The sequence below is a fragment of the Zalophus californianus genome, chromosome 13 (assembly GCF_009762305.2).
Source record: "Zalophus californianus isolate mZalCal1 chromosome 13, mZalCal1.pri.v2, whole genome shotgun sequence".
Lineage (NCBI taxonomy): Eukaryota > Metazoa > Chordata > Mammalia > Carnivora > Otariidae > Zalophus > Zalophus californianus.
In genome coordinates this window covers 41,022,749-41,050,316 of record NC_045607.1, presented here as the reverse complement: position 1 = coordinate 41,050,316, position 27,568 = coordinate 41,022,749, and the positions used below count along the sequence as shown (strand labels likewise).

The window sequence follows — 27,568 nt, the reverse complement described above, 5'->3', positions numbered from 1 at the left end:
GGATGTTAGTTTAATCCCATAATGTACTGAAAGTACACATTGTTATGTTTATCTGATTGCTGCGAGTATATAGCTGTGTGGAAAATAAACGACAGCATGCAGTTGCAAGTGCTGCCTTTGCTCTGCATCCCCTGTGTCCTGGTTCTTTCGCGACCCTTACCCAGGGACCCCAACGCACTAGACGTTGACAATTGGCGCCTGAACAGGGACCCTGAAGGACGTTCAGGAAGGGTGAGTAACTTAAATAACAGGGTTATGGGACAAGGAACTTCTACTCCTTATGTTCGAATGCTGAAGCATTCACTTGCTGTCTATGGCATCACTGTTGCTTCTACCGATATTGAGATGTGTTTGAAAGTGATTCGAGAATGGAATCCTTGGTTTCCAGATGAGGGTACTTTAGACATGGATAGTTGGCTGCGGGTTTGACATAATCAGTCAGATCCCGAGACGGAGCATTTATGGAAGGTTTTTCAGCGGGCCATGGCTATGGCGGAGGGATCTAAGAAGTCCTCTAAAAAGCCCTCCGCTCCGCCTCTGCCGTCCGCACCAGTTCTCTCTCCCAAAAATCCTTTCTTTTCTGCTGCCTTGGCTGAGCTTGATGCGCTAGAAGATAGCGATGATGAGAGCGAGGCTGGTAATTCTGTCTTTGCTTTTCCTGTTATTAGGCCTCCCCCGGTCCAGGGAGTAGCACAAGCACCATATTATGAAGGTATCGGAATAGAGGATATCGGTCGCTTGAAAAAGGCAGTGTCTTTATATGGACCACAGTCACATTATGTGAAGGAGCTAGTTAATGGCCTAGCTCGACATTACAATAATTTCTCTTCTGAAGACTGGAGGGTCCTCTGTAGAGCCCTCCTGAAAGAGCCCGAATATCTGCAGTGGCAGATGTGGTTTTCTGAGCTTTGTATGGATCGGGCTCGCCAGAATGCATTAAGTCCTAACCCTCGTATACAGGTTATTACTTACCAAATGTTGGCAGGTATAGGTCAATATTCTGATATTGCTGCTCAGGTTAATACCCCTGAAGAAATTCATGAACAACTACGGGAGATAGGTTTAGAGGCTTGGGAACGTATCCGGCCAACAGGGGAGCACTATGGATCATGGACTAAAGTTATTCAAAAAACTAATGAGCCTTATGTTGAGTTCTTATCACGATTAAAACTGACTTTGGAAAGAACTGTTATTGGAGAAGAGGCTAGACAACAACTGTTGAAGTTGCTAGCATATGAGAATGCTAATGAGGATTGTAAGAGAGTTATCTTACCCATTAAGGATACAGGAGACATTAATACCTTCATGAAGGCCTGTAAGGATGTAACATCAGAAAGTCGAAAGATGCAGTTGTTTGCTGAAACCATGGCCACTACTTGGCATTCCCTACAATCTAAGCAGCTAGATAACATGAAGTGTTTTGGTTGTGGCCAAATAGGACACCTAAAAAGAAATTGTAGAGGAAAAAATCAAATCTGCCTTCTTGACCCGGATTGATCCCTCATTACCTTTAAAATTATACATCCTCAATACATGGCAATATCCCACGGCTATACTAGGTCAAAGTGAGTTACCCATTGAATGGATCTATACTAAACATCATTTTTCAAAAAATATTACGCCATATGGTATTCAAATAGCATATTTGATAGAACAAGCTCGAGACAGGGCTATAACCATAACTGGTTATGATATTATGGACATTATTATCCCCTTGTCCAAGGATCAATTTTCATTTTTGTTACAAAATATGGAAGAACTACAAATTGCTCTTGCGGGGTATGTTGGTCAAATTAATTATCATTTTCCCAAAGGAAAGTTATGGGACTGTTTTCGTAAACAAGAGTTTGTTATTCAAGATATCATCAGTGATCAACCCCTAATTGATGCACCCACAGTCTTTACTGACGGTTCAAAAACTAAAAGTGCTTACTGGACCTCTTCTAAATATTGGGTTCAGTATACAGACTTTAATTCAGTCCAACAAAATGAATTATTTGCCATTGCTCAGGTGCTAAAAGATTTTCCCTCTGCTGTGAATATTCTCGCTGACTCTGCCTATGCTGTAGGAGTCCTTAAAAATATATACACTGCTGTGGTGCATTCACATAAGTCTAGTTTACTTAACCTATTTTTGCTCCTACAAACCTTGCTTAGAAGTCGGAATGCTCGTATTTATGTGACTCATATCCGTTCCCATACTAATCTTCCTGGTTCATTGACACATGGTAATGCTCAAGTGGACGCTTTGGTGTCATTTGCATCCGCGGAAGAAGAACATAATTTACTACACACCAATGCCGGAAGGTTACATGTTCAATATAAAATTCCATACCGTCAGGCAAAACATATCGTGAAGCAATGTCCAATCTGTAGACCTTTACATCTGCGCACTATAAAAGCTGGGGTAAACCCCCGAGGAACATATGCCAATGAACTTTGGCAAATGGATGTCACTCATGTGACACAATTTGGTCGATTATCTTATGTACATGTTGTAATAGATACATATTCTCAATTCATATGGGCTACTGCACAAGCTGGTGAAACCGCACAACATGTCATCACCCATCTATTAGAAACTTTCGCTGTGATGGGTTTACCATCCACTATTAAGACAGACAATGGCCCTGCATATAGCAGCAAAAAATTTCAAACCTTTTGTGAACAGTATGATATACTACATAAAACAGGCATTGAATACAACCCCCAGGGACAAGCTATAGTAGAACGTGCGCATAGTACTTTAAAGTTGCAAATTAAAAAATTAAAAAGGAGGAAAAAGGATCATATATTATCATTCACTCAATCTAATGTGCGTTCCATTTTGCTACAGGCACTGTTCACACTGAATTTCTTGAATCTCCCGCAGGGAGATATTCTTTTCCGAGCTGAAAAGCATTTCATAGAAGGAGAGGCGGCTCCTCCTCCGTTAAATGAAAAAATATGGTTTAAACCGGCTGCAGATGCAGAATGGCAACCAGGGCTATTACTTTATAGAGGGAAGAGTTATGCTTATGTCTCCACAGAGGATGGACGGACCTGTTCCTGGCTCCCCGCGAGATGGATCCGGACGAGGACCAATTCGCACTGCACCGTATCCCGCCAGACGACGGATGGGGAATCCGGACCAGGATGAGCTTCCGTTACAAGCCATGGCACACCTAAATCTGGATGCCACCGCGGAGCCAATGGAATGAGTCAGTGGTGAATCATCAATTGATGGCCTGGGGAGATGGCGGCATCGCAGACCCTCGTATATCACATCAGAAATTTCCTGATCATATTCAAACGCACTTATGGAAAATTGCAGCTGCGCTTAAGACTGTTCGAATGTACAATGGAGCTTTTTCTGGCACAGCAAATTCTGCATCAACTTATAACTTCACCATGTTTAAAGAAATGAATGTGACTGCATGTGTGCCTTTACCATATTTGTTTCTGATAGGGAATTTTAGCTTTGATAATGGAATTAACTGTGCCAAATGTCGACTATACTCTTGTGTTAATAGTTCTATAGAATTTAAGCCAGAATATCCTTTTATGATTTTGCAACAACGTTCTCATATTTGGCTTCCGGTAAATTTACAACGACCGTGGGCGCAAAATCCCGTAGACGCCTTAGTTTTAGAATTTTTCAAAAAGATGCTGAAACGCACAAAACGTCTTGTTGGCATTGTGGTGGCCATTATTTTAAGTCTAATCACAGTTACCACGTTAGCCGCGGTGTCAGGTATTGCATTACATACATCTTTACAAACTAAACACTTTGTGGAAAATTGGCACTGTGACTCTCGAGATCTTTGGCTTTCACAAACTATGATTGATACTCGCTTACAAACACAAATAGATGTCCTGAGACAGACTGTGAGTTGGTTAGGAAAGAAGGTCTTGACGCTAGAGAGGCAAATTTGGCTGCATTGCGATTGGAATTCCACAACCTTTTGTGTTACCAATTTAAGATACAATGAGTCACAGCATGATTGGAGCATCATCCAAAGATACTTAGAAGGTAACTCGTCAGCGACTGACATGATTAATAATTTACATACAAATATTCAGGAAATGTTTGGTAGACCATTTGAGACTGAAGATGCTGCCACGTTGGCCGATTTATTCCTTAAACAACTTGAGGGACTGGATCCTAAAGGTATTATTCAGAGTTTGGGGCACACTGCAGGAGGAATGGGGTTCGTTCTACTGGTTATTATCTTATGCTTCATGCTGTTACATTTTTGCTATTTAAAGCCATCACAGAATTCTATGGCCACCCTCTGGAAGGCAATTTTATTAAAACAAAAGAAAAAGGAGGGAATTGAAATGGTATAGGCTTGTAGGCCCCTTGCAACCCAGGGTCATTTGAGAACTGCAGTGAGGTTAAGGACAGCCAGGCAGGCCTGGGCTAGGAGGAGAAAATGTTCTCTTCCCCTTATCTCATGTTGCAAGTTCTAAATGCCTGGATCAGCAGGAAGTGGCTCTTGCCTAGATTAGAGGTATTCCTTCTTAGGACAAGAACATGCTGTCTCCAGAGGAAGGGTGGCTGAGAGAATTCTTTAGTGTATCTTTCTTCAAGGATGTTAGTTTAATCCCATAATGTACTGAAAGTACACATTGTTATGTTTATCTGATTGCTGCGAGTATATAGCTGTGTGGAAAATAAACGACAGCATGCAGTTGCAAGTGCTGCCTTTGCTCTGCATCCCCTGTGTCCTGGTTCTTTCGCAGCCCTTACCCAGGGACCCCAACGCACTAGACGTTGACATCTAATCCATTTTGAATTTATTTTCATGTATGCTGCAAGTAAGTGGTCCAGTTTCATTCTTCTGCATGTAGCTGTCCAGAGTTCACAACACCATGTGTTGAAGAGACTCTTTCTCTAATTGGATATTCTTTCCTGCTTTGTTGAAGATTAATTGACCATGTAATTGTGGGTTTATTTCTGGGTTTTCTATTCTGTTCTATTGATCTATGAATCTGTTTTTGTGCTGGTACTATACTGTTTTGATTTCTACAGCTTTGTAATATAACTTGAAGTCCTGAACTGTGATGTCTCCAACTTTGTTTCTCTTTCTAGAATGTTTAAGTTACTTGAAGCCTTTTTTGGTTCTATACAAATTTTAGGTTTGTTTGTTTTAGTTCTGTGAAAACTGCTGCTATTATTTTGATATGGATTGCATTGAATGTGTAGATTGCTTTGGGAGTAGGGGAATTTTAATGATACATATTCTTCAAATACATGAGCATGGAATGTCTTTTCCATTTCTTTATGTTTTCAATTTCTTTCATTTGTGTTTTATAGTTTTCAGAGTACACACCTTGTACCTCTTTGTTTTATTCCTTCGTGTCTTACTATTTTTGGTGCAATTTTAAGTGGGATTTTCTTAAATTCTCTGCTGCTTCATTATTGGTATACAAAAATGGAACACATTTTTTGTACGTTGATTTTGTATCCTGACTTTACTGAATCAGTTCTGGCACTTTTTTGGTGGGGCTTCTTGGATTTTCTGTAGTATCATGTCATCGGCAAATAGTGAAAGTTTTACTTCTTTGCAGATTTGGATGCTTTTATTTTTTTCTGTTGTCTGATTGGGGTAGCTAGGACTTCTAGGACTACATTGAATAAAAGTGGTGAGAGTGGATGGGATGCCTGGGTGGCTCAGACCCATGACCCTTTGGCTTGGGTCATGATCCAGGGGTCCTGGGATTGAGTCCCGCATCGGGCTCCCTGCTCAGCAGGGAGTCTGCTTCTCCTTCAGCCTACCACTCCCCCTGCTTGTGATCTCTCTTTGATAAATAAATAAATAAATAAATAAATAAATAAAATCTTTAAAAAAAGGTGATGAGGGTGGACATCCTTGTCTTGTTCCTTATGATCATATAGTGTCCTTTGTCTCTTGTTACAGTCTTTAAATTCTATTTTGTCTAATATAAGTATTGCTACTCTTTCTTTTGATATCCATTTGCATGATAAATGTGTTTTTCCATCCCCTCACTTTCAATCAGCAGTTGTCTTTAGGTCTAAAATTAGTCTCTTGTAGGCAGCATACAGATGGGTCTTTTATTTTTTATCCACTCAGTCATCCTGTGTCTTTTGATTGGACTGTTCAGTCCATTTGCATTCAAAGTAATTATTGATATTTATTGCCATTTTATTACCTGTTTTGGTTATTTCTGAAGATTTTCTCTGATCCTTTCTTCGCTGTCTCTCTTTCATGGTTTGCTGGTTTATTTTACTGATATATTTGGATTTCTTTTTCTTCATTTTTTGCACATTTATTATTAGTTTTTTATTTGTGAGTGCCATGATGTTTGTATATAACCTCTTCTGCATATAGCAGTCTATATTAAGTTGATGGTCATTTGGGCCCCTCGGTGGCTCAGTTGGTTAAGCGACTGCCTTCGGCTCAGGTCATGATCCTGGAGTCCCGGGATCGAGTCCCACGTCGGGCTCCCTGCTCAGCAGGTATCTGCTTCTCCCTCTGACCCTCTTCCCTCCCATGCTCTCTGTCTCTCATTCTCTCTCTCTCAAATAAATAAATAAAATCTTTAAAAAAAATTGATGGTCATTTAAGTTTGAACTCATTCTTTTCTCCTCTCCTCCCCACATTTTAGGTATATGGTGTCCTGTTTTACAACCTTTTATTTTGTGTGTTTCTTGACTGATATTTTACAAAAATATTCATTTTTACTGCTTTTGTGTTTCCTACATTCATACTGTTACTTTTGGTCTTTCTTTCCACTCAAAGAGTCCCCTTTAATATTTCTTGCAGGGCTGATTTAGTGGTTATGAACTCCCTTAGTTTTTCTTTCTCTGGGAAGCTATGTTTCTATTCTGAATGATAGCCTTGCTGGGTTGAATATTCTTAGTTACAGATTTTTCCCATTCAGCACTTTGAATATTTTATGCCAGTTCCTTGGAAAGTCTGCTGAAAAATCCCCTGATAGCCTTATGGGGTTTTACTTGAATGTAACTGTCTTCTTATGTCTTGCTGCTTTTAAAATGTTTTCTTTATCACTGTATTTTGCCATTTTAATTACAATATGTCTTGGTGTGGATCTGCTTTTGTTGATTTTTTGGGGGGTTCTCTGTGCCTCCTGGATCTGGATAAATGTTTCCTTCCACAGATGAGGGAAGTTTTCAGCTATTATCTATTAAAATAAATGTTTTGCCCTTTTCTCTCTCTTCTTCTGGGAGTCCTAAATGCAAATGTTATTATGTTTGATTGAGTTACTGAGTTCCCTAAGTCTGTTCTCATTTTCCATAATTCTTTTTTCTTTCTTGTTAATCTTGATTACTTTCTATTACTCTGTCTTCTAGGTCATTAATTCATTTCTCTGCTTCTTTCAGCCTGCTGTAAATTGCAACAAGGCTGGTTCTTTTTTTTTTTAAGATTTTATTTATTTATTCGACAGCGAGAGAGAGCATAAGCAGGGGGAGCATGAGGCAGAGGGAGAAGCAGGCTCCCCGCAGAGTAGGGGGAGCCCAACATGGGACTCAGTGCCAGGACCCCGGGATCCTGACCTGAGCCTAAGGCAATCGCTTAACCAACTGAGTCACCCAGGCGCCTTTCATGAAGCCTGGTTCTAATCTTGTTTATTGCACTCTTCATCTCTGATTGATTCTTTTTTATCTCTGTGTTAAGGATCTCACTGATGTCCATTCTTTTCTTAAGTCCAGTGAGTATCCTTATGATCATTACTTTAAATACTCCATCAGGCCTATTACTTATATCTGTTTCACTTAGATCTCTGGCTGTGGCCTTGTCCTGTTCTTTCATTTGGGACAAACTTCTTTGTCTTCTCATTTTGTCTATCTCTGTGCCTGTTTCTCTGTGTTAGGAAAGTCTGCTATGTCTCCTATTCTTGAGGGTAATGACCTTATAAAGAAGAGATTCTGTAATGCCCAGCTGTGTAGTGTCCCCTATTCCCTAGTCCTGTCACTTCAGGGAGTGTTGCTGATGTGTGCTTCATGGGCTCTGCTCTTGTTTCCTGGTCGCTTTATCCTTGAGGCCAGTGGTCTGCAGAGGCTCTCCGTCTGTCGTGGGCAGTGTTTGATCCCTGGCTTGAATATGGTGAGTTTTAACTAGGTGTGCTCTGGTCTGCTTATGAAATGAGACCTATAGCTTATGCCACTGTAACTGAGGCCCTGCAAAAAACTTTCAGGTCAGGAGATGGGGTGTGGGCTGGGGTTTATCTTGGTCTTCTGGGGGATAGGCCTGCCTTGCTGGGACTGAAGCAAGGGTTACTGGGAAGGGCAGATCCATTGGAGCTTTGGGGGTGCAGGTCTTGGTATAAGCAAGTTAGGTAGTGAGTGTAGGGGCTGTTTCTGACAGGTGGCTCTGTCCTTACGCTGAAAGATAGGGGAGAGAAATGGTGCCTACCAGCTCCTTTGTTCCCAGAGGGGTCTCTCTGTGAATGCTGCCTCTGGGACAGGGCTCAAAAATGAGCAAATAACTTCCACTTTATGTACCCCAGGTGTCCTTCAGATCACTGTTTCCACTTTATGTCCACAGGCTGTTTGTCCTTCTCTCCAGGAGTTGCCCAATGCCATTTGGGCTGTAACTGAGCCAAGCCCACTGACCTTTAGAACTACAGGTTAAGCCCAGCTGGTTGCAAGAATTCAGGAAATTTCACACTTATCACTTTATAATCCAATTGCTATGGGGTTCATCATCCCCATGTGGGCTCCCCTGTGCTAGTCTGTCTCTTGCCCTTCTCTGTGACCACAACTCCCTCCCCACCACAGCAGCCATGATTTGTTTCTCTTCTAAACCATATCTCCACACCTTCTACCTTCTTCGCTATGGTCTTTTCTCCACATTTAGTTGTGGAGTATGTTCTGCCAGTGTTCAGGTCAATTTCTGGGGTATTTAGGATGATTTGATAGTTGTCTTCATGGAATGAGGTGAGCCTGGGGTCCTCCTCCTCCACCACCATCTTCCAAATGCCTCTGATAATCACTTTGATATACATAATCTGCCTACAAAAACAGAGATGCAATTATCTGATAAGGCAGCATAATAGGTAATTGATTTAAAAACTACATTATTAAGGAAAATTACAGTAATGATACTTAGTGTGACAAAATAATATTTTTAATAAACACTAATGGATTAAATGGATTTTTTAAAAGGAAGAGTTGTATTTTTGCCTCAGGACATTTAAGATGGCCACAAGACAGTATAATTGGGAGAGTACAGTATATTGCGAATGAATTTCTCTGTTAGACAAAAATCCTAGTAAGAAGAGGGAGGATTTTGATACACATGTTAAGACTCATATTTTAAAATGTTAATATTCACCCCACACAACCATCCTAATTCCTTGTTCATAGATGGCATGGATACTCCTTTACCATTCATGATTGTAATGTCCTTACTATGAGCCATGCAAAGAAATAAAAGCGCTAAAGAGATTTACATAGAATTAATGCTTTATCTACTTCCTTAGCCTTCACATGAAATGTGCTTCGATGATGTATTTTCTGTAGATTTCTGTGTATTCCAAAAGAAAAACTTCTGTGGCATGGTTACAGAGCTATATTTAAAACAACAAAGGATGGACAAGATACTTTATAAAATAGAAACCTCCCAAAGATGTGTGTTTTAGTACTGTTATATAGATTTGTACTGACTCAGTAAAACAAAGCCCACACAGCTCAGCAGAGCATGTTCACTAATAGAAACCTCCTGCTGTATATTTTCTTGGGTATTTTATGCTTTAAGACTGTTTTGTCTTTAATTTTTTAAAGATTTTACTTATTTATTTGACAGAGAGCACAAGCAGGCGGAGCGACAGGCAGAGGGAGAGGGAGAAGCAGGCTCCTCGCTGAGCAGAGAGCCCCATGCGGGGCTTGATCCCAGACCCTGGGATCATGACCTGAGTCAAAGGCAGACAGATCCTTAACCAGCTGAGCCACCCAGGCACCTCTTGTCTTTATTTTTTTCACATTGTATCTTATAGACACTTAAAAAATGATTTTTACCTTGTTTAAAACTGAACAGTCATTTGTTAGAATACTCTAGAAATACAATGAATAATTAGGATGAGAAGCATTGGATATGCTAGTATATTCTACTCTGTGCTAGGTACCAGGGAAAATGAAATATAAACATGTCCTGGTCCCTAAACAAAAGCATTGGTTAATCTAGTGGCTAAATGCTCAATAGATAATCAGTATTCTGGATTGTCATATATTGAACACCCACCTGAAATTCTATTAGTCATCTCAAACTTAACATTTCCTAAGCTGAGCGCCTATTTCCTTTTCCCTCCCAACCCTAATATGCTCCATCCACAGTGTTCTCCACCTCAAAGACTATCCTATTCTTCTTGTTGTCAGGTTATAATACCTGCAGTCATTCTTGATTCTTCTCTTCCTCTTGTACTCCTCATCCACACCTTTAGTAAATTATGGTTACTTTACTTTTAAAATATATTCATAATCTGAATTTTCACTACCTGTACTCCTACCAGCAGTTCGGATCTACCATTTTGTAAATGTTTGCAATAGCCTTCTACATGGCTTCTTGTTTTTGACCTTGGCCCCCTATTTATTTTGAATTCTGCTGTCTACTGTCCATACATGAAGCAACCAGAATGAATACTTTAAAAGCTAATTTAGCATGTGTCACTCAAATCTGATCAAAACACCACATTGAATGGCTCTTCATTTCATTCACGGTAAAGCCAGAATCTTTTCATAGCCTAGAACGAACTAGATAGCCTGCCCTCACTATCTATAGACTCCCCTTCTTCTACTTTATGCCTTGTTTACCGAACTCTTGATGTTCCTCTAACATTCCAGGCCTATGCTTGCCCTAGTGACACTGGTCCAGTCTTCTGCAGCTACTTTTCCCCAAATAGGTGCTTGGTGCTCTCTCTAACCATCTTCAAGCTTTTCCTGATTCTCACCTTCTCAGATAGGCTTTCCTTAACTACTCTAATTAATATTATAACCTGTGCCCTTTACTCCATTTTCACCTCATTATTTATTTCATTTCTAAACCCTTTTACCACATTCTACTCTTATTCCTTATATTTGCTCTAGAGTTTTCTTAAAGATTAATCAATTTCTTTTTTTTCCTTGTCTTTTTAAAATCAATTTCTTCTTTAATTCGTTTATCTTGTCTCATACTCTATCCTAGGCAGTTAATAAAAGCTCAAGATCTCTAGCTGGAATCTCACTAGCCAAAGAAACAAGCTTTATTAAATTACCCATTTTATCTCCTAAACAACTATAGGTTACAATTGGAGTGAGACCTATGATCACCCACCTTTCAGTCTGGTTAAGGGAAGAGTAAGTCAAGCAAACATGATGGTCTTACTGAAGTGAAAAGACAGAGAATGTCTAAGGAGACTGGAATTTGTGGAGAAGAATACTAGAAAGTAGGGAGCTACATAGGATAAGAGTTTCCAAAACCACTTAAAGTAATTACAAAGGAGATACAGCCAGCAGTTCTATAAACATTTGCTCTTCCCCAACCAACAAAATTCTTAGTTCCTCTAACTCTTACAGAATTGTCTCCCCTCCTAAGTCAACACTATTTCTTTGTATTGTAGCTACTTATCTATGTTTTGCTTTCACCTTTTTTTTTTTTAAGGACTAAGACATCATTTTTTTCTTTTTTTTTAAATTTTATTATATTAGTCACCATACAATACATCATTAGTTTTTGATGTGGTGATCCACAATCCATTGTTTTCTTATAACACCCAGTGCTCCATGCAGTACGTGCCCTCCTTAATACCCATCACCGGGCTAAGCAATCCCCCCTCCCTGCTCCTCTCTAAAACCCTGTTTCTCAGAGTCCAAGTCTTTCGTGGTTCATCTCCCCCTCCAATCCCCCCTCCTCATTTTTCCCTTCCTTCTCCTAATGTCCTCCCTGCTATTCCTTATGTTCCACAAGTAAGTGAAACCATATGATAATTGACTTTCTCTGCTTGACTTATTTCACTTAGCATCATCTCCTCCAGTCCCAACCATGTGGATGTAAAAGTTGGGTATTCATCCTTTCTGATGGCTGAGTAATATTCCATTGTACATATGGACCACATCTTCTTTACCCGTTTGTCTGTTGAAGGGCATCTCGGCTCTTTCCACAGTTGGGCTATTGCGGACATTGCTGCTATGAACATTGGGGTGCATATGGCCCTTCTTTTCACTACATCTGTGTCTTTGGGGTAAATACCCAGGAGTGCAATTGCTGGGTCATAGGGTAGCTCTATTTTTAACTTTTTGAGGAACCTCCACACTGTTTTCCAAAGTGGCTGTACCAACTTGCATTCCCACCAACAGTGTAAGAGGTTTCCCCTTTCTCCACAACCTCTCCAACATTTGTTGTTTCTTTCCCTGTCCATTTTTGCCATTCTAACTGGTGTAAGGTGGTATCTCATGTGGTTTTGATTTGAATTTCCCTGATGGCTAATGATGATGAACATTTTTTTCATGTGTCTGTTAGCCATTTGTATGTCTTCTTCAGAGAAGTGTCTTTTCATAACTTCTGCCCATTTTTTGACTTGATTATTTGTTTTTTGGGTGTTGAGTTTGAGAAGTTCTTTATAGATCTTGGATACCGGCCCTTTATCTGTAGTGTCATTTACAAATATCTTCTCCCATTCTATGGGTTGCCTCTTTGTTTTGTTGACTGTTTCCTTTGCTCTTCAGAAGCTTTTTATTTTGATGAAGTCCCAAAAGTTCATTTTTGCTTTTGTTTCACTAGCTTTTGGAGATGTATCTTGAAAGAAGTTGCTGTGGACGATGTCAAAGAGGTTACTGCCTTATGTTCTCCTCTAGGATTTTGATGGATTCCTGTCTCACATTGAGGTCTTTCATCCACCTTGAGTTTATCTTTGTGAATGGTGTTAGAGAATGGTCGAGTTTCATTCTTCTGCATGTGGCTGTCCAATTTTCCCAGCACCATTTATTGAAGAGACTGTCTTTTTTCCATTGCATTTTTTTCCTGCTTTGTCGAAGATTATTTAGTCATAGATTTGAGGGTCCATATCTGGGCTCTCTATTCTGTTCCATGGGTCTATATGTCTGTTTTTGTGCCAGTACCATGCTGTCTTGGTGATCACAGCTTTGTAATATAGCTGGAAGTCAGTCATTGTGCCCCCAGCTTTGGTTTTCTTTTTCAACATTTCCTTGGCGATTCAGGGTCTTTTCTGATTCCATACAAATTTTAGGATTCTTTGTTTCAGCACTTTGAAAAATGTCATTGGAATTTTGATCGGGATGGCATTGAAGGTATAGATTGCTCTGGGTAGCATAGACATTTTAACAATGTTTATTCTTCCGATCCATGAGCATGGAAAATTTTTCCATCTTTTAGTGTCTTCTTCAGTTTCTTTCATGAGTGTTTTGTAGTTCCTAGAGTATAGTCCTTTACCTCTTTGGCTAGGTTTATTCTGGGGTATCTTATGGTTTTTGGTGCTATTGTAAATGGAATCGTTTTTCTAATTTCTCTTTCTACAGTTGCGTTGTTAGTGTATAAGAAAGCAACTGATTTCTGTGCATTGATTTTGCATCCTGCCACATTACTGAATTGCTGTATGAGTTCTAATAATTTGGGGGTGGAGTCTTTTGGGTTTTCCACATAAAGTATCATGTCGTCTGCGAAAAGAGAGAGTTTGACTTCTTTGTCAATTTGAATACCTTTTATTTCTTTTTGTTGTCTGATTGCTGTTGCTAGGACTTCTAGTACTATGTTGAACAGTAGTGGCGAGAGTGGGCATCCTTGACGTGTTCCTGATCTTAAGGGAAAGGCTCTCAGCTTTTCCCCACTGAGGATGATATTTGCTGAGGGTTTTTCATAGATGGATTTTATGGACTCTATCCCTGTACTCTGAAGAGTTTTAATCAGGAAAGCATGTTGTATTTTGTCAAGTGCTTTTTCTGCCTCAATTAAGAGGACCATATTGTTCTTCTCCCTGGTTTTATTAATGTGTTCTATCACATTGATTGCTTTGTGAATGTTGAACCACCCTTGCATCCCGGCGATAAATCCCAGTTGGTCGTGGTGGATGATCCCTTTAATGTATTGTTGGATCCTATTAGCTAGGATTTTGTTGAGGATTTTGGAATCCATGTTAATGAGGGATATCAGTTTGAAATTCTCCTTTTTGATGGGGTCTTTGTCTGGTTTGGGGATTAAGGTAATGCTGGCCTCATAGAATGAGTTTGGATGTTTTCCCTCTGTTTCTACTTTTTGAAACAGCTTCATTAGAACAGGTATTATTTCTTCTTTGAATGTTTGGTAGAATTCCCCAGGGAATCCATCAGGCCCTGGACTCTTGTTTTTTTTTGGGAAGTTTTTGATCACTGCTTCAATCTCGTAACTGGTTATTGGCCTATTCAGGTTGTCAATTTCTTCCTGTTTCAGTCTTGGCAGCTTATAGGTTTCCAGGAAGGCCTCCATTTCATCCAGATTGCTCAGTTTATTGGCATATAGTTGTTGATAATTTCTAATAATTCTTTCTATTTCCTTGGGGTTAGTCATGATCTTTCCCCTTTCATTCATAATTTTGTTCATTTGGGTCCGTTCTCTCTTCTTTTGGATAAGTCTGGCCAGTGGTTTATCGATCTTATTAATTCTTTCAAAGAACCAACTTCTAGTTTCGTTGATCTGACCTGTGTTTCTGGTTTCTTTTTTTTTAATAATTTTTTTATTGATATGTTAATCACCATACATTACATCATTAGTTTTTGAGGTAGTGTTCCATGATTCATTGTTTGTCCATAACACCCAGTGCTCCACGCAGAATGTGCCCTCTTTAATACCCATCACCAGGCTAACCCATCCCCCCACCCCAGTCCCCTCTAGAACCCTCAGTTTGTTTTTCAGAGTCCATCATCTCTCATGGTTCGTCTCCTCCTCCGACTTACTCCCCTTGTCCCCTCTTGCTATCTTCTTCTTTTTTTTTTTCTTAACATATATTGCATTATTTGTTTCAGAAGTACAGAGCTGTGATTCATCAGTCTTCTACAATTCACAGCGCCCACCATAGCACATACCCTCCCCAATGTCTATCACCCAGCGACCCAATCCCTTGCACCCCCCACCCCTCCAGCAACACTCAGTTAGTTTTCTGAGATTAAGAATTCCTCATATTAATGAGGTCATATGATACCTGTCTTTCTCTGATTGACTTATTTCACTCAGCATAACACCCTCTAGTTCCATCCACGTCATTGTAAATGGCAAGATCTCATTCCTTTTGATGGCTGCATAATATTCCATTGTGTATAAATACCACCTCTTCTTAATCCATTCATCTGTCGATAGACATCTTGGCTCTTTTCACAGTTTGGCTATTGTGGACATTGTTGCTATAAACATTGGGGTGCACGTACCCCTTCGGATCCCTACATTTGTATCTTTGGGGCAAATACCCAGTAGTGCAATTGCTGGATCGTATGGTACCTCTATTTTCAACTGTTTCAGGAACCTCCATACTGTTTTCCAGAGGAGTTGCACCAGCTTGCATTCCCATCGACAGTGTAGGAGGGTTCCCTATCTCCACATGCCCGCCAACATCTGTCATTTCCTGACTTGTTAATTTTAGCCATTCTGACTGGTGTGAGGTGGTATCTCATTGAGGTTTTGATTTGGATTTCCCTGATGCTGAGTGATGTTGAGCACTTTTTCATGTGTCTGTGGCCACTTGGATGTCTTCTTTGGAAAAATGTCTGTTCATGTCTTCTGCCCATTTCTTGATTGGATTATATGTTCTTTGGGTGTTGAGCTTGATAAGTTCTTTATAGATTTTGGATACAAGCCCTTTATCTGCTATGTCATTTGCAATTATTTTCTCCCATTCTGTCGGTTGTCTTTTGGTTTTGTGGACTGTTTCTTTTGCTGTGCAAAAGCTTTTTATCTTGATGAAATCCCAATAGTTCATTTTTGCCCTTGCTTCCCTTGCCTTTGGCGATGTTTCTAGGAAGAAGTTGCTGTGGCTGAGGTCGAAGAGGTTGCTGCCTGTGTTCTCCTTTAGGATTTTGATGGACTCCTGTCTCACGTTTAGGTCTTTCAACCATTTGGAGTCTATTTTTGTGTGTGGTGTAACGAAATGGTCCAGTTTCATTCTTCTGCATGTGGCTGTCCAATTTTCCCAACACCATTTGTTGAAGAGACTGTCTTTTTGCCATTGGACATTCTTTCCTGCTTTGTCAAAGATGAGTTGACCATAGAGTTGAGGGTCCATTTCTGGGCTCTCAATGCTGTTCCATTGATCGATGTGTCTGTTATTGTGCTAGTACCATACTGTCTTGATGATGATAGCTTTGTAATAGAGCTGGAAGTCCAGAATTGTGATGCCACCGGCTTTGCTTTTCTTTTTCAATATTCCACTGGCTATTCGGGGTCTCTTCTGGTTCCATACAAATTTTAGGATTATTTGTTCCATTTCTTTGAAAAAAGTGGATGGTATTTTGATGGGGATTGCATTGAATGTGTAGATTGTTCTAGGTAACATTGACATCTTCACAATGTTTGTTCTTCCAATCCATGAGCATGCAACGTTTTTCCATTTCTTTGTGTCTTCTTCAATTTCTTTCATGAGTATTTTATAGTTTTCTGAGTACAGATCCTTTGCCTCTTTGGTTAAATTTATTCCTAGGTATCTTACGGTTTTGGGTGCAATTGTAAATGGGATCGACTCCTTGATCTGTCTCTCTTCTGTCTTGTTGTTGGTGTATAGGAATGCCACTGATTTCTGTGCATTGATTTTATATCCTGCTACTTGACTGAATTCCTATATGAGTTCTAGCAGTTTTGGGGTGGAGTCTTTTGGGTTTTCCACATACAGTATCATATCATCTGCAAAGAGAGTTTGACTTCCTCTTTGCCGATTTGGATGCCTTTGATTTCTTTTTATTGTCTGATTGTGGTGGCTAGGACTTCTAATACTATGCTGACTAGCAGTGGTGAGAGTGGACATCCCTGCTGCGTTCCTGACCTTAGGGGAAAGCTCTCAGCTTTTCCCCATTGAGAATGATATTCGCTGTAGGTTTTTCATAGATGGCTTTTATGATATTGAGGTATGTACCCTCTATCCCTATACTCTGAAGAGTTTTGATCAAGAAAGGATGCTGTACTTTGTCAAATGCTTTTTCTGTATCTATTGAGGGGATCATATGATTCTTGTTCTTTCTTTTGTTAATGTATTGTATCACGTTGAATGATTTGCGGATGTTGACCCAAACTTGCAGCCCAGGGATAAATCCCGCTTGGTCGTGGTGAATAATCCTTTTAATGGACTGTTGGATCCTATTGACTAGTATTTTGGTGAGAATTTTTGCATCCATGTTCATCAAGGATATTGGTCTGTAATTCTCCTTTTTGATGGGGTCTTTGTCTGGTTTTGGGATCAAGGTAATGCTGGCCTCATAAAATGAGTTTGGAAGTTTTCCTTCCATTTCTATTTTTTGGAACAGTTTCAGGAGAATAGGTATTAATTCTTCTTTAAATGTCTGATAGAATTCCTCTGGGAAGCCATCTGGCCCTGGGCTTTTGTTTCTTGGGAGATTTTTGATGACTGCTTCAATTTCCTTAGTGGTTATAGGTCTGTTCAGATTTTCTATTTCTTCCTGGTTCTATTTTGGTAGTTGATACATCTCTAGGAATGCACCCGTTTCTTCCAGGTTATCTAATTTGCTGGCATAGAGTTGCTCATAATATGTTCTTATAATTGATTGTATTTCTTTGGTGTTGGTTGTGATCTCTCCTCTTTCATTCATAATTGTGTTGATTTGGATCATTTTTCTTTTTTATTAGTCTGGCCAGGGGTTTCTCAATCTTGTTAATTCTTTCAGAGAACCAGCTCCTAGTTTCGTTGATCTGTTCTACTGTTCTTTTGGTTTCTATTTCATTGATTTCTGCTCTGATCTTTATTATTTCTCTTCACCTGCTGGGTTTAGGCTTTATTTGCTGTTTTTTTCTCTAACTCCTTTTTTCTGTAACTCCTTTATGTTGTCAATTTGAGACCTTTCTTGTTTCTTGAGAAAGGCTTGTATTGCTATATACTTTCCTCTCAGGTCTGCCTTTGCTGTATCCCCAAGATTTTGAACAGTTGTGTTTTCATTTTCTTTGGTTTCCATGAATTTTTTTAATTCTTCGTTAATTTCCTGGTTGACCCATTCATTCTTTAGTAGGATGCTCTTTAGCCTCCATGTATTTGAGTTCTTTCTGACTTTCCTCTTGTGATTGAGTTCTAGTTTCAAAGCATTGTGGTCTGAAAATATGCACGGAATAATCCCAATCTTTTGGTACTGGTTGAGACCTGATTTGTGACCTAGGATGTGATCAATTCTGGAGAATGTTCCATGAGCACTAGAGAAGAATGTGTATTCCATTGCTTTGGGATGGAATGTTCTGAATATATCTGTGAAGTCCATTTGGTGAAGTGTGTCATTTAAAGTCTTTATTTCCTTGTTGATCTTTTGCTTAGATGATCTGTCCATTTCAGTCAGGGGGGTGTTAAAGTCCCCCACTATTATTGTATTGTTGTCAATGTGTTTCTTTGCTTTTGTTATTAATTGTCTTATATAATTGGCTGCTCCCACGTTCGGGGCATAGATATTTACAATTGTTAGATCTTCTTGTTGGATAGACCGTTTAGGTAGGATATAGTATCCTTCCTCATCTCTTATTACAGTCTTTGGTTTAAAATCTAATTTGTCTGATATAAGGATTGCCACCCCAGCTTTCTTTTGGTGTCCGTTAGCATGGTAAATGGTTTTCCACCCCCTCACTTTCAATGTGGGGGTGTCTTTGGGTCTAAAATGAGTCTCTTGCAGACAGCATATTGATGGATCTTGTTTTTTAATCCAATCTGATAGCCTGTGTCTTTTGTTTGGGGCCTTGAGCCCATTTACATTCAGGGTAACTATTGAAAGATATAAATTTAGTGCCATTGTATTGCCTGTACGGTGACTGTTACTGTCTATTGTCTGTGTTCCTTTCTGATCTATGCTGCTTTTAGGATCTCTTTTTCCTTATAGGACCCCTTTCAATATTTCTTGTAGGGCTGGTTTCATGTTTGCAAATTCCTTTAGTTTTTGTTTGTCCTGGAAGCTTTTTATCTGTCCTTCAATTTTCAATGAGAGTCTAGCTGGATATAGTATTCTTGGCTGTATATTTTTCTCGTTTCGTGCTCTGAAGATATCATGCCAGTCCTTTCTGGCCTGCCAGGTCTCTGTGGCTAGGTCTGTTGCCAATCTAATATTTCTACCATTGTAGGTTACATATCTCTTCTCCCGAGCTGCTTTCAGGATTTTCTCTTTGTCTCTGAGACTCGTAAGTTTTACTATTAGATGTCGGGGTGTTGACCTATTTTTACTGATTTGAGAGGGGTTCTCTGTGCCTCCAGGATTTTGATGCCTGTTTCCTTCCCCACATTAGTGAAGTTCTCTGCTATAGTTTGCTCCAATACACCTTCCGCCCCTCTCTCTTTCTTCTTCTTCTGGGATCCCAATTATTCTAATGTTGTTTCGTCTTATCATATCGCTTATCTCTCGAATTCTGCCCTCGTGATCCTGTAGTTGTTTCTCTCTCTTTTTCTCAGCCTCTTCATTTTCCATCATTTGGGCTTCTATATCACTGATTCTCTCTTCTGTCTCATTTATCCTAGCAGTTAGTGCGCCCATTTTTGATTGCACTTCATGAATAGCCTTTTTGATTTCGACTTGGTTAGATTTTAGTTCTTTTATTTCTCCAGAAAGCGTTTCTCTAATAACTTCCACAGTTTTTTCAAGCCCAGCTAGTATCTTTAAAGTCATGTTTCTGAACTCTACGTCCGACATCGTACTAATGTCAGTATTGATTAGGTCCCTGGCAGACGGTACTACCTCTTGTTCTTTTTGCTGTGGTGATTTTTTCATCTTGTCTTTTTGTGCAGAGGACAACAGATGAATGAGAGAACAGAATGCTAACAGGTTAACAACGTCTCCAGCAAATATACTCTATACAAATCAGAAAAGACCTGATTCCAGGGGACAAGGATGGGAAAGCAAGAAGAAAGAGAAAAAAAAAAAAAAGGGAAAAAGAAAAAGATAAAAACAAACAAGAACAGAACAAAAGAACAAAAAACAGAATATGATCAAATATGATCAGGCTAGTGCATAGATCAGTGCTATACACTAGATTTTGGGCGTATTTTCGTGTGTTAGAAGAAAGTGCCTCCTAAAATTTTAAAGGAAGAAAGACTTATATATGTACAAAATAAGGGTTGATTAATGAAGGGATGGAAGATGACTGTAAAGATGAAAACTACAAAAGATTTTATAAAAGGAGTTGATAAGAAGTTGTTTTTAAAAAGAAAGAAGATTTAAAAAAAAAAGAAAAAGAAAAAGGGAGAGAATGTGATCAGGCAGGAGACTAGAACACAGCCATACACTAATGATTTAGGGTATATTTTGATCTGTTAGAAGAAACTGTATCTCAAAATCTTAAAGAGAGAACAACTTATATATGTATGCCAAAAATAAGGGTAACTACTCTGAAGGGATAAAAATATGACTCTAAAAATGAAAAATAAAAAATGTTTTTTTAAAAAAGGGATTGATAAGATGGTTTAAAAAGGGAAAAAGAAAAATTCAAATAGTTAAAAAAATTAACTTTGAAAAACTAATGAATTATGGTAAAAAAGCCATGAATTCTATGTGCAGTATTCCCCTAGCGCTGGAGTTCTCCCGTTCTCCTTGATCGGTAAATTTAGTCTTGGCTTCCTGGCTGTTCGTGCTGATCTTCGGGGAGAGGGGCCTGTTGCCTTGGTTCCCAAATGTCTTTGCAGGAGGTGGAATTGCCCCACCCTTGTGAGTCCGGGCTAAGCAAGCTGCTCGGGTTTGCTCTCAGGAGCTTTCTTTCCTTGCAAGCTCTCGGTACAGCTGTGGCAGACCAGGGTGAAAATGGTGGCCCCCTCCCAATCTCTGCCCGGAAGAGCTGAGAACTCAGGGCCCCGCTCTTCAATGCGCCCCCAGAGAAAAGCAGTCACTCCCGTCTCTCCTGTCTCTGGCCGCACTCCGTGCTCACCCGGCCTGTGACCCAGTGTTTCTATCTCTGGCACCCGACCCCGTGTGGAGTCTCCAAACCCAGCAGATCCCTGCAGTGCGCTCCTGCACCGCTCCTCCCAGGGGAGGAAGGGGCGTCTCCTCAGCTCTGCCACTTGTTGGGTCCCGGCTGGAGGAGCAGTGGCCCGACTGGGCTGCGGATCACAGTTTATGGCAACCCTGAGCTGAGAGCCCGCGCCTCGGCTCCATCTCTGCAGCCGGCTTCCCCGCTCTGATACCTGGGAGCTCTGCCGCACTCAGGCACCCCTGGTCTTTCTGTGAACCCGAGGGTCCTGAGAGCACACTGTCCCGCGAGGGTTCCACCCCCCCGGCTTAGCCACTGGAGCGATGTCCCTCAGCGGAGCCGGCTTCTAAAAGTTCCCATTTTGTGCTCCGTGGCTCTGTCACATGCCAGAAGTGGCCAACAGAGGCCCCTTCCCCCGCCGTCTGTCCTCCCGAATATCGCCTCGGATTCACTTCTCCGCACGTCCTACCTTCCAGAAAGCGGTCGCTTTTCTGTTCAGAGTGTTACTATTCTTATCTTCGATCTCCTGTTGAGTTCGTAGGTGTTGAAATGGTTTGATCCCTATTCAGCTGAATTCCTGAGACCAAACGAAATCCAGGTCTCCTACTCCTCTGCCAGTTTGCCTGTACTCTGTGTTTCTGGTTTCTAATTCATTGATCTCTGCTTTAATTATTTCTCTTCTAATGTATGGCTTAGGCATCATTTGTTGCTTTTTCTCTAGTTCTTTAAGGTGTAGAGTTAGTTGGTGAATTCGGGATTTTTCTATTTTTTTGAGTGATGCTTGGATGCCTATGTATTTCCCCCTTAGGACCGCCTTTGCAGTATCCCATAGGTTTTGGAGCGATGTGTTTTCATTCTCATTGATTTCCATGAATTGTTTAAGTTCTTTGATTTCCTGGTTGACCCAAACATTCTTGAGCAGAGTGGTCTTTAGCTTCCAAATGTTTGAATTTCTGCCAATTTTTTTCTTGTGATTGAGTTCCAGTTTTAAAGCATTGTGGTCTGACAATATGCAGGGAATAATCTCAGTCTTTTGGTATCAGTTGAGACCTGATTTGTGACCCAGTATGTGGTCTATTCTGGAGAAAGTTCCATGTGCGCTCGAGAAGAATGAGTATTCTGTTGTTTTAGGGTGGAATGTTCTGTAAATATCTGTGAGGTCCATCTGGTCCAGTGTATCATTCAAAGCTCTTGTTTCCTTGTTGATTTTCTGCTTAGATGATGTGTCCATTGCTGAGAGTGGAGTATTGAGGTCTCCTACAATTAATGCATTGTTATCAATATGACTTTATTTTGGTTAACAGTTGGCTTATGTAGATGGCTGCTCCCATGTTGGGGGCATAGATATTTACAATTATTAGATCTTCTTGTTGGATAGACCCTTTAAGAATGATATAGTGTCCTTCTGTGTCTCTAATTACAGACTTTAGTTTAAAATCTGATTTGTCTGATATAAAAATTGCTACCCCAGCTTTCTTTTGAGGTCCGCTGGCATGGAAGATGGATCTCCATCCCTTCACTTTCAGACTGGATGTATCTTTAGGTTCAAAATGAGTCTCTTGTAGGCAGCATATGGATGAGTCCTGTCTTTTTATCCAATCTGCAGCCCTGTGCTCTTTTATGGGAGCATTTAGGCCATTCACGTTGAGAGTGATTATTGAAAGATATGAATTAATTGTCATGTTGCCTGTGAAGACGTTGTTTTTATAAATTGTCCCTGTAGATTTCTGTTGTATATCACTCTTGGGGTCTTTCTCCTTTTATAGAACCCCCCTTAATATCTCTTGCAGGGTCGGCTTAGTGGTCACATGTTCTTTCAGTTTCTGCCGGTCTTGGAAGCTCTGCATCTCTCCATCCATTCTAAATGACAGCCTTGCTGGATAAAGTATTCTTGGCTGCATGTTCTTCTCATTTAGTACCCTGAATATGTCTTGCCAGGCCTTTCTGGCTTGCCAGTTCTCTGTAGATAGGTCTGACGTTATTCTGATGTTCCTCCCTGTGTACGTAAGGAATCTCTTCCCCCTAAGTGGCCTTAAGATGGTTTCCTTGGTTCTAAGATTTGAGAGTTTTACTATTACATGCCAGGGTGTTAGCCTGTTTTCCTTGATCTTGGGAGGGGTCCTCTCTGCCTTTAGGACATGAATGTTTATTTCATTCCCTAGATTAGGGAAGGTCTCAGCTACCATTTGCTCAAATACATCTTCTAGTCCTCTCTCCACTCCCTCTGGGATTCCAATCATTCTGACATTGTTACACTTCATGGTGTCACTTATTTCTCTGATTCTATTTTCATGGATTCTGAGTTGTTTTTCCCTGGCCTCCTCTTTTCCCTTTTTATCTATTATATTGTCTTCCAGGTCGCTTATTTGTTCTTCTGCCTCAGTTACCCTAGCTGTTAGATTATCTAGATTGGATTGGATCTCACTGATAGCTTTTTTAAGTTCTGCCAATTCAGCTTTCATTTCTGCCCTTAGAGGCTCTATGTTGCCATTAATTGATTTCTCCATTCTAGCCACTGTCTTCACAATTGCTAGCCTGAATTCCATCTCTGACATCTTGGTTTTATCTGCCTCCATTTGTAAATCTGTAGCATAAGTCATAATCTCTGAGTCTTTTCTATTTTGGGGGCTCCTCCTCCTAGTCATTCTGTTGATGGGTGGTTGAGGGAATGTATAGAGTCCAAATTATTGACCAGAACCTAAGCAAGATGCCCCTGTTTTCTTGGGACCTTAGGGTTGCTGGCCTCTTGTTTTCCCAGCCTGTCTTCTGCAGGAGAGGCCTGCCGCACTGTTACTCAGGCAACCCTGTTTGGGCGGAGTTGCCCTGCCCCCCCCCCCCCCCCCCGTGGTAGGGGATGGGCTCAGCGGGAAGCAGTTTTGGGGGCTTTTGTTCTCTGGTGGCTTTCCCTGGCGGCTTTCCGCATCTCTTCCGCAAGTCAGAGCAGAAGAGACCGTTTCCAACCCTCTGCCTCAGAGCAGAGAGATCGCAGTCTGTTCCTCAGTGAGCTCTCCAGGCCACACTGTCTCCGTTTCTGTCCGTGCTGCTATCAACTGCAGCGCCCTGGGTTGTGCGCCCCTCCGCAGTGCTCCCAGTCCTGGAGCACGTCTCTGCCCTTTGTGCTTCTAAAACCGTCAGCCGCTCCGAGTTCTAACGCATGACCCTGCCGCTCTGGGTTTCTGCCCTGAGGGCTGCCCTAAAGTCCTTTCCCTGTCGCGACCGGTCTGCGAGTCTGTGCCCCGTCTCGAGCGCACAAGGCTGTCACTCACCGGCGGTGTAGGATCCCCACGGCCAGGCACCCTCCTAGTACCATTTATCCTCCGATATCTGCCTGCAGAATCACGGCTCCCCGCTTCGTACCTGGAAACCAACCGCCTGCGATATTCTGTTTGTAGAGATCCAGATCTTCTTACATCTTATCTCTCGATATCTGCCTGCAGAATCACGGCTCCCCGCTTCGTACCTGGAAACCAACCGCCTGCGATATTCTGTTTGTAGAGATCCAGATCTTCTTACATCTCAGGCTGGTTTCGTGGGTGCTCAGAATGGTCTGGTAGATATCCAGCTCAATTCCAGAGACCAGTTGAAATAGGGTCCCCTACTCCTCCACCATCTTTCCTTCCCCTCTGCTTTCACCTTCTTTGTATTCTATAAACTTTTTGAAGGCAGGTGGTGATGTACAGCTTTATATCCCCCACAGCAATCAATATTTGTTGAATAAATAAAAGATAAAATGTCTAGCTTTTGGATATAGAAGCTGTTCATCTTCTGTTTTATTTTTTAAATAAATAAGATCACTTAAACTCTGATATTATGAATACATATTAAGTTAACTGTATTCTAACTGGTAATAACAGTTAATTGACATTTTATCTTTAAAAATTCTTAACCTATATTTAAAATAATTTAATTGCCATTAGGTGCACCTTTAACAGTGAAAAGCTGCTACTAGACAGGGTTTTTATACCTAATTTTAAAATAAAACTGCTTAATATATGGTTTTTAAAGGTAAAAAAAAAGTAGTTCTGGATCTCAACCTCATAAGAGTCTAAGCTTATGAATTATTTTTAAAGATTTATTTATTTGAGAGAGAGAGAGCACACGTGAGTAGGGGGAGGGGCAGAGGGAGAGAATCTCAAGCAGACTCCCTGCTGAGCAGGCTGGTGGCAGGGGACAGGAGTTGGGGGCAGACAAAGGCTCTCAATCTCTCAACTCATGAGATCATGACCTGAGCTGAAACCAAGAGTTGACGCTTAAATGACTGAGCCATCCAGGTGCCCCTAAACTTAGGAATTTTATCTAATTCTCAATACATGATAAAGAAGAAAAATTTTACTGACAAGTTTTTGTTTTGAACAAGAGCTATCCAAATTAGTTAATTTGTTGCAGCATTTCCTTTGTCATTTAACTATAAAATATGGTGATTACATAGGCAGGCTATAACCCTCATCTATTACCTTCCCTTAGCACTCACTAGTAATAGAAAATGATGATTATAACAAGCATATAAAATGTAATGTATCTTAAAACTCAGGTTTCTTTATAAAAACCCACATTATATTCTAAAACTCTGTAACATTTCTGAATAGTGTACTTAAAGAAATCTAAGATTAAGAAATAAGAACAAAGCATTTCCTGAGGTGTAAATTATAGCCTACTGGCTACTTAAAAATCTTTTTCATTGGATTCATTCTGATGTCAATATTTAGTTATGATGGTGCAAATCAGATTTGAAGTTTCATTATCTTTTCAGTCTAATCCACACTGAGTATTTTTTATCTTATGGTCCTCAATTAAGAAATGTGTTGCTATATCTTTAGCTAATGACTGAATTGATCAAGTTTTATAAATAGGTAGAATCATTAAAACAAAATTATATTTAATATATTTTCCCGAATGTACTTCTAATTCTCAATTTGAAATTAATGACACTTGTTTTCAGATTTAAGATTATATATGTGATGCTATTAATTAACCAAAAATCCTACATTTATCATTGAACAGAGTAGGGGAAGCTTTTAATCACTTTTATCCCTTATAGTAATTCATTAAAGTATAAAGAAGAAGTACTATTTTTTAAGTATTTGAGAAGTTCAATATTGTTAGCTAAAATATTATGCATTGTACTTGAATATATTTGTCTTTATTGATACTCTTGGTTTTTTTAAATCAGTGTTAACTTTCTAAAATATGGTTGTGGGTATGCTGAATGATGTCCTCCCCAAAAGATAATCATGTCCTAATCCCTGGAACCTGTGAATATTACTTTGTATGGTAAAAGATGGGATTAAGTTAAGGATCTTGAGATAGGGAGACTATCTTGGTTTTTTCAAGGAGACCTTAATTGCAATCATCAGTGTCTTTATAAGAGGGAGGCCAAGGGAGATTTGACCAAGACAGGAGAAATCAATGTAACCAGGGAAGCTGAGATTGTGGTTCTATGGCCATAAGCCAAGGAATGCTGGAAGAGGCAAGGAACAGATTCATCCCTAGAGCTTCCAGATGCAGTATGACTTGGTCAATATCTTAACTTTGGCCCACGGAAACTGGTTTTAGACTTCTGGCGTCAATAACCATGGGAGAATAAATTTAAGTTGGTGATAATTTACTACAACAGCTGCAGGAAACTAATACAATATTATTCAGTATTTAACGGCAGGAGAAAATGAGATCTGTTAGAATCAGGTTGTGGAGCTATTCTGTAATTTTTTTTTTTTTATTTAGGAAAATCAAAAACACATAAACATTTGGAGTAAGACTTTATTTTTTTTTTCCTGTTTTAGGACCTCCTTTGTATTCTACTGTTCTTCGAAAAAGGATAGTGATAGACATTGAAGTTCAGAATTCCTAGGGTCTTTTATTTCCCCTTTTGAAAACTCAATTGCTTTATTTCTCTTGAGGAGAACAGTGAATCTGGGCTATTATCTTCTGTTCCCCTATCTGTTTTACACAATCTTTTATGTTTTGTTTTTTTTTTTCTTTTTGGTTGGGGTATAAAGCTTGAGGTAAGGATAAGCAAAAGAGCACTAAAAGAGATCCCATCTCAAGAAATCACTTATATTCTGGTTAAAAATACATAAGAGGGCATGGGTAGATGCTAGGAAAAGAAGGTCCCCCAAAGAGAAGAGATTTGTAGAAAAGTTCTCTGGACTGGTCTGCATTTTCTTCGATTTAGGGAAATGGGTATAAACTTGGGACAGAAGGAAAGGATATTCCTGAACTTTTCCAGCTGTGTTTCACTACTATGTCAGTTCCTTACCATCTGAAATCTAGCAATTAGATTTGTCTTAGGTCTTTTCAAGTTGCAAAGAAAGAAGAACACAGGAAACCACAGATGGAAGGGACTTGTTAAGTACACCTGAGAAGAAAGGAATTCCAGAAAGTTCTCTAAGTATCTGGACCAGCTCTGTACTTCAGTAAATGCTATTTGCATCTTTACTTAAAGCAGCCAGAAATTAAGACCAATACTGAGAGCTATAATTAATGTTGATACATTT

At 40.0% G+C, this 27,568-nt stretch overlaps 1 protein-coding gene and 1 long non-coding RNA gene across 3 annotated transcripts in view; both read left to right on the top strand.

Moving 5' to 3' along the window:
• The first annotated feature begins 3,222 nt into the window (after positions 1-3,222).
• Positions 3,223-4,329, top strand: LOC113934135 (endogenous retrovirus group K member 13-1 Env polyprotein-like). The gene has a single exon (XM_027614665.1). The coding sequence runs from the start codon at positions 3,223-3,225 to the stop codon at positions 4,327-4,329; it is 1,107 nt and encodes a 368-aa protein (XP_027470466.1).
• Positions 4,330-4,742: 413 nt separating this feature from the next.
• Positions 4,743-27,568, top strand: part of LOC113934749 — a 48,948-nt gene continuing 26,122 nt past the window's right edge. The window contains exon 1 of one of the 2 annotated variants that reach the window (XR_003523784.2): positions 4,743-4,800. This is a non-coding gene — a long non-coding RNA (uncharacterized LOC113934749). Of the gene's footprint in view, positions 4,801-7,962; positions 8,073-27,568 lie in introns of those variants that run through there. The other variant, XR_004819541.1, reaches the window with a different exon arrangement.